The sequence below is a fragment of the Bemisia tabaci genome, chromosome 6 (assembly GCF_918797505.1).
Source record: "Bemisia tabaci chromosome 6, PGI_BMITA_v3".
In the NCBI taxonomy this organism is placed as follows: domain Eukaryota; kingdom Metazoa; phylum Arthropoda; class Insecta; order Hemiptera; family Aleyrodidae; genus Bemisia; species Bemisia tabaci.
In genome coordinates this window covers 15,691,665-15,699,349 of record NC_092798.1, presented here as the reverse complement: position 1 = coordinate 15,699,349, position 7,685 = coordinate 15,691,665, and the positions used below count along the sequence as shown (strand labels likewise).

General features: G+C 41.3%; 1 protein-coding gene across 1 annotated transcript in view; it reads left to right on the top strand.

Annotated features, from left to right (window-relative positions):
• Positions 1-2,135: 2,135 nt before the first annotated feature.
• CAH1 (carbonic anhydrase 1) overlaps positions 2,136-7,685 on the top strand; it is a 96,639-nt gene continuing 91,089 nt past the window's right edge. Inside the window, exon 1 of the mRNA XM_019051151.2 lies at positions 2,136-2,594. Within this exon, the coding sequence (XP_018906696.1) occupies positions 2,561-2,594 (34 nt within the window). The 5' untranslated portion in view covers positions 2,136-2,560. The remainder of the gene's footprint in view (positions 2,595-7,685) is intronic.

Genomic DNA, 7,685 nt, shown 5'->3' with positions numbered 1-7,685 from the left:
TGTAAGTCCGCAACCACGTACCTATCTCGGTTTTCGCAAACTTCCTGTCATCCTTTATTTTTTAACGGAAAACTACTCAACGGCAATGGAGATGTTGCATGTGTGAGGAATTTGCAATTTGACTATAATTGATTCTTATGTACCTGAAAGTTCGCGAGAAACACGATGGTGGCTACTGGTTTTCTCTAAAATCAACTCCCGAGCTCAAAAAGAGCTCTCAAGTTGAGGTCAAAATGGAGGTGATATCCCACCCTACCCTGAGAGTCCACGTCTACATCAAGACAAACTCCCCATGCAAAGATAGAGAGCAAATACATTGACAGGGCTGCCACTTTATTTGGGGACTCCAAAACTGAAAACACGGCAACCCTGCTAATGTATTTGCTCCCTATCTTTGCATGGAGAGTTTGTCTTGATGTAGACGTGGACTCGTAGGATAACGTGGGATATCCCCTCCATTTCGGCCTCAACTTGAGAGCTTTTTTTGAGCTTGGGAGTTGATTTCAGAGAAAACCAGTGGCACCATCGTGTTTCTCTCGAACTTATACGTAAGAATCAACAGTCAAATCGCAAATTCCTCACACATGCAACACCTCCATTATTTAAGCCTGCCGTGATTTTTCTTGTCTGTGTGAAGAAAATTCTCCAAAAGCTTGAAGAGATGATGTCAATTTGTTCTCCTTTAAAAATAATAATATTGTAGAGGCAGAGATTTTCAAACGCCGCAAACGAGATACGTGGTCGCGGACTGACGCCGTCGTTATGCTGCCCACAGAGGAGAGATAAATCAAGGAAATTTTCAAGAAATTACGTTGACCAGTTTTTCAAAAGCAAAATTAAAGTATGATAGAACCTCTACAACGTCGCAAATCGGCGGTGTAAGTCGGCAATCACGTAACTCGATTTGCGACGTCAGAAACAGAGCGAAGAAAATGAGGCGCATTGATGACGGCGCAGAGATACGACTATTCGTACTTGATGGATGTCCCTGCTGCATCTGAAAAATTGAAGGCGCGATGGCGGAGCATTTTGAGTGGAACATTTTGATTTCACGCCTCGCGTCATCGCGCCTTCAATTTTTCAGATGCAGCACGGACATCCATCAAGCACGAAAAGTTGTATCTCTGCACCGTCATCAATGCGCCTCATTTTCTTCGCTCTGTTTCCATTTTGTGACGGATCCGTATCTAACTGCCCAATAAGCTCACTACCACTGATTTGTTTAGAGATAGGGAACCATGTAGTAATACTTATTGTTAAAGAAGGGGAACCTTTCTCTTTTTTACAGAATGGTTTTACAAATCGACGGTGTAAATCTGCAATCACATAACTCGGTTTGCGACGTTGCAGACTTCCTGTCATACTTTATTTTTTAAACGGAAAACTACTCAACGGCATTTCTTTAAAACTGCCGTGATTTTTCTCCTTTGTGCGAAGAAAATTTTGCAAAAGCTTCAAGGAATGATGTCAATTTTTCTCCTTTAAAAAATTAACATAGAGGCGGAGATTTTCAGACACCGCAAACGAGTTATGTGATTGCCGACTTACACCGTCGAAATGGATTTACATGGTTCCGCACTTAGGTCATCGATTTCCGGCCAACGCAAATAAAGTTTTTGTGACTCCTGTAAATTTAACATTTCAGAGCCTGTGATACTCTTCACAGATGGGGACGATCTCTGTACTGCCGTGCTAAGAATGCTGTGCAAACCTTCGAGAGTTGCCAAATTTTCCTTTGTAAAATATGTATTTTTGAGAACATTCGTATGCATATTTTCCCTTGAAATCTCCAGATATTTTAGATTAAATTGAGTACAAAATAGTCTGAAAATTTTGGGGAAAAATATTCGCAATTTTCCCAGTAATTCGGTTTTTATCGGAGGAAACTTGGCAACGTCTGAAGGCTCACACGGCGTTCTTCCTCGGCACGGCAATGTAGCGACGCGACGTGACGGCCGTGTAGGAAAAAGAGCGTCAATTCAAACCGAGCGATATTTCCCGCCACGAGAGAGTTACCCACCAAGCCGCCAGAGCGCACACGTCGCGACGAAACAGTCAAATGCGGCATGTCTGGACTATCTAGAAACCCTGCCGCTTGAACGCGGATGAATGCTCCGGCCGGAGACAAGTTTTATCCTACCTACGTTGAACGGTTGAACTTGCTCACGCGATAAGTGGAGTGGGGCGCTCACTACGATGTTCTTATCAGCCAACGTAAGCTGAGCGCTTGCGCAGTGCTCATCAATCAGTCGAGCTGGAACGTCGGAGCTAGCTTCAAAGTCAAAAGTTCTCCAACTATGGTCGCAAGTGCCGATCTCACCGAGGGAGGGTAGTTCGAAAACCGTGGCGCGCAGTGCCTTAACCTCCGATGTAAACAAACCATTTAAATCCAGTGCCGCGTCTTCCTAGTTCAGTCCCCATTCGACTCCTGCTGAAATTCATCAACCAGTGCGCAGCGATTAGTTTACGTGTTGCCGGTTACTTCTACTAGTTCGTTTTTCGTTCCGATTAGTTTTTTCATCGGTTTTTGTTCAGTTTTTGGTTACCGCTCCAGTTCAGAATGTCGCAGGATTGGGGATACACCGATGCTGACGGTAACTTACTTTTTTCATTAAAAAAAAAAAAAAAAAAAAAAATTCTACTTTTTACAGTTTACGTATTTTGCGCTAACTACACTTCCAGTAGGCATTGGTGTTGATAAAGTTACATTTAACCTCTGTAGTACACCTGTTTGACCGATTTCTTCGCGCACGAGTAATGTTATATTTATCTTCTCGAGAAACCGTGATAAGCTTGTTTATTCAATTTATTGATATTGATATACTGTCTCATTGACTAGTTTGCCTCTTTGATAACGCCCCGCCCCTCTCTTTTCTTTCGTTAAAGTCACTCTGCTGTCTTCTCATCATCGGGAAGGACTTACTCAAAAGTTGTGTTTAAACTCAGTAGGACGTTCTGCGAACCGGGGTATTTTATATTTTGACGTTCCAAAACTATTCTCATGTTTTTGTGTTTTACACATTTTTTGGGATTGACATGTATTAAAAATGACATTTTTACAAAACAGTCTAATATTGATCGATCATGTAGATTTCGTGAGCCGGATAATACGTACCTATTTCCGATCCCGAAGTTGCAAATTACCCACGCACATGCTCAATGGTTTAGCTTTAAGTTTTACTTTCGCACTTCCCTTGCGGGTAGAGGAAGTATTGTTATCTTAAAAAACTGAAATTACCTACCTATATCATTTTGTAGACGTTTAAATGAGCCTGGCGTAAAAAAAAGAAAGAAAGAGAAAATTCTTGAAAAAATGTGTGTCTGTCCATTCGGCGTCCCTAATTTCTATGTACAGCCGATTCTCAAAATCTATTCGCTCAATTTTATTCAAAATAGATACATACGGAGGAACCGTATTTTTTTCATTAAAACCTGACGAACGGTTTTTTTTTTTCAAAATGTTTTATCACTTTTCTTGCTCCATCCAAAAATTTCCACAGAAATTTTCAAATTTAAAATTCTTAATTTATGTTATATCGTAGTTCCAAAAAAAGGAAACAAAAAAAATTGCTGGAATTACGTTTTGCATTTTTTGACTTAAGCCATCGACGTGTATGAGAATTTTGCGTGGTTAATTTTTTTTTTTTTTTTTTTTTTTTTTTTTTTTTTTTTTTTGTGGTTGCTTCAAAACTGATATAGGATAATTGATTCAGTTTCTTTCTCCTCTCATTGTAAAACATTAGCGTTGAATGAGGCTATAAATTCTTTAAAACTGAAAATATAAGATATGCTCGTCTTTCACAAAATTTTACCTCATCATGACTATCAGTATCCAGAAAATTCCGCCCTTCCTTTTAGAAAAGTGTGGGTAAAAATCCTGCAATCGTTTCTAAAAAAGCAAGCCTTGGACCCCATCGCCATCGCTTCCTTCCTAGAAGAACCCGCTCCTTCTCCCGTGCGCTTTAATCTTAAAGATAATCTCTCCGTGATTTTCATTCATTGGCTCAAGACAAATCCTAAATCTTAACATCGGCAAGGATGTCGAAGAAGAATTTCGCACCCACCTGCAAACTTCCGCGGTTGCCCTTTAGCCATCAGCGCCGCCGATTTTTTCATGCCCAAAATGGTTCCCGCGTTCTTTTTTGCAATCCGGCACTTCCGAGAAAAACTCTCCGTAAACGTATACACACTCTTTAAACCGGCGCACAGTGGCTCGAGTTTATCAGAGAGATCGGACATGATATTTTTTACTGAAACTGCTATTTTTTATGTTTATTTCGTCACACTTCAAATTTTTAGGGGTGCTTCTAAAAGAAAATTCCACGAGAAAACCGATGTGACCACTTTCAAGGCCTCAAAGTTTTGTATAAACCGAGTCATGAGCTATTAAAGTTTCCAAATTTTGTCCGACTTCTCCTGATGACTCGATCCAGTGTGCGGCATCATAGTCTCGTGGTTGTATGACGATGCACGAGGGCACGTTTCGTTGGATTCAAGTGTGAATGGGGCGCCAGTCGTTTGAGACCTCCGGCAAATCTGGTCACAAAGATTTTACCTGTTTTGGAGGTATAAAGAGTTCCAGGATGTACCTGTCTATTTTTAAGACACGTACAATTTGGCCAATAATCTACCCAAATTTCCAAGCTATAGAGAGTGGAATCTTCCCTCTACTATCGGCGACTCTTAAAGCCGTCGCAGTTGTAATAAACGTGGGTTGTAAAATTTTATGAAAGATATCATCCACATATAGACACCGGGGGGGGGGGGGGGTGCGTAAGAGGGCCCTTTCAGAAAATTTTTGAATTTTTGAAGCATCTAATATGCAGTTTAAGTCAATTTCGTCATGAATAAATTTTACCGAATGTAAGCGTCTTTCATTCTACTTTCCTCATTTCCTTCCCTCTGCCCTCTCTTTTTCTTTCTCCTTTTGTTTGGGCGAACGGAGGGGGGGGGGGGCACGTCCTCTAGCCCCCCCCCCCCTGAATCTGCCTACGTACCTTTGATATTCTCAAAGCCGCCATCTTAAAATAAGAAATGGTTATGAATTTTACGCAATTTTTTTTTACCAGTTACCGAGTAAACCTTTTTCTGTGACTTGTCTTAAAATCCCATGAATTTTCATACTACAAAAAAATAATTTAATTTGTCATAAAAATTGTACGACACATTGGAAAAAAATAAATTCGGAAACCATATTTTATTGAAATTGAATAATAAAAGAACCATGCGAAATCGAAAAAATGTAAAAGTGCTACGTGGATATCAATTTGCATTCCCGTATATACCTCATCAGTTCGAACATGTTTGTATGTCTCAATATTTAAAGGTGCGCATTTTACGATTGTAAATATTTTGCGGGGACAGACAGAAATTAGGAAATTAAACACTGAACGATATTTTTATACCCGGTTCAGAACGAAAAAACTCTCAGTTTACTAATAGGATCACTCATCTTAAGCTGAAAAGCAAACTATAGGGAAAATGTATCACGTATCAAAATCTCGCGTTCCTAGTAGATTTCAAAGATCTCATCGGTTTAAGGGGGAAATAACTCGAAATGAGACGCGGATACAAGGATATAGGGAGAGTGTTTAAAAATAGTTGCCTTGGTGAAAAGTTAGTTGTTCGCCTGGTGAGATGACGGTAGGCGAGACCCAGACTTGGTACTTAAGACGAATCGAAACTCTCAATGCAACTTCGAGGATTATTTTCGTGCCCCTCCTCAAACTTCAGAGGGGGATCCAGCAATTTGACAACACCGGATTTCCTCCATTTAAACCTACGCTAAGTAATCGATTCTTGTCGGAGTACCTGGCCCCTCCAAGGATCGATACCTTTCTATAGGTTTAAATGAAGAAATGACATTGTTCCCAATTTGCTGGATCCGCCAATGTCCAACTTCCTCGAAATTTATCAGCTGAATGTGACAGTAACTTCTTCAGTTTATTTTACTTAAATATTCCATAATTAAAGTTAGCACTTCTCAATTTTAATGCATGATAAAAATCAAAGATTGATATTCCTGGCTGATCAAAGTTGTTCATTTTGAGGTATTTTATCGACCTAAGCGACGAACTGCTTACGGGACTTAGCACTTTGAGAATGAAGGATACCATCACTCACGCGCTTAAGGAAGGGAGCAGGTTTGAGTTTGTGTTAAAATTTGCGTCACGGGAGTGCATGGTTAGCTTCAAGGAACAATTCAAATTTAAAAACTGCGTTTTGAGATGGAAAAAACTGAGAAGTACACTGCCATGCTAAGAAGAAACATCGTATGAACACTTGGATGTTGCTAAATTTCCTCATATGAAAAATTCATTTCTTAGACAAATTTTGAATATTTTTGTTGGAGTTTTTGAATATTTTTCCCTCCTATTTTCCTCCTCGTCTTTTTCTCCGCTTTCTCCTCTTTCTTATTCTCCTGCCTCCCTTTCCCCCGATCTCTACAGCGTCCTCATCTGACACACAGGGCCGGATTTACATGTTTAGCACCCTAGGCTAAACTTAGGATAGCGCCCCTAAAAGTAGGCGCTCTCCTGGGGGGGGGGGGTCCCCCAGACGCCCCTCCCCTCCAGATCAGAAGGAGGATGTTAGGTGTTAGGAACATGTTCAAATTCCCCTTTAAAAAAACACGATTTTAAACAGTTTTGAGGTAGGTACGTTTACGTTTGCAAGTTGGTTTTTTAATAGGTCACCTTTTTGAATAAATTCTCAAAAATTTTGCGCCCCTCCGGATGTTGCGCCCTAGGCTATAGCCTATGTAGCCTATTGGTAAATCCGGCCCTGCTGACGACACATTATGTCAGGAGTTCCAAGACCCAAGTCTGCCAGACTATGGCTAAAAACCCGTCTGACTTACATTCCCGCGGCTAACACCTAGATCTCCAAATTCCACCGTCAGAATGGTGTAATTGTCTTCGGAAAACCCACTGAAAAAACCATTCGATTTTTACGACTTCCGGGACCACTCAGTCAAAGCCTCATGACTCCATCACGAGTCTGATCGTGTGATTCGTGGGTGTTTTACGGGACCCCTTAGAGATTTATGGGGCTATTTTGACGTGTAGCTTGAAGTGTTATTCGCGTATCGATAGACATGACATACAGGAGGAAAAGAGAGCGTTTATCTCGTCGAGCACAGTGATATTCGTGTAGATACTCAGCCCGCCTCTCGATCCACGCTCGAGGAGCCACTCCAGTTATTTATAAGGATCTCAGTTTTCTCAATTTTCAATTTCGCGGAGTATCAAAGAGACTCGCGTCATCTTATCGCTTTGGCAGCTCTTCAGTGCAAATCTCGGTTCTTCAGAGATAATCCTCGGCGATTGGCTCTTGCCATCGTCATAAGGAGTAGGTGGAAAGTAGGTGAATGAGAGGATTAGGCGGAGTCAGACATTTTTCGAGAGGTGGGGGGGGGGCTCTAAAATAAAGACATTTTTAGAGGGGAGGGTCTCCAAGATACGCTAACGAATATCCATTAGCGCAGCAAGAGGAGCCGCACGGAGAGAGGTTGGTCCTCCAGAAGGCTGATCCCCCCCCCCCCCCATCCTCCCCTCCCCCCGAAAAGTTGGATAGTATTTAGCCGCTGACGCCCGTTAGGAGTAAATAGTCAGTAGTCACCTTCCGTCCAAAGTATCACAAGCGTCATGCGACGCATAAAAATTTCCGCCGCCATTTTATCTTCT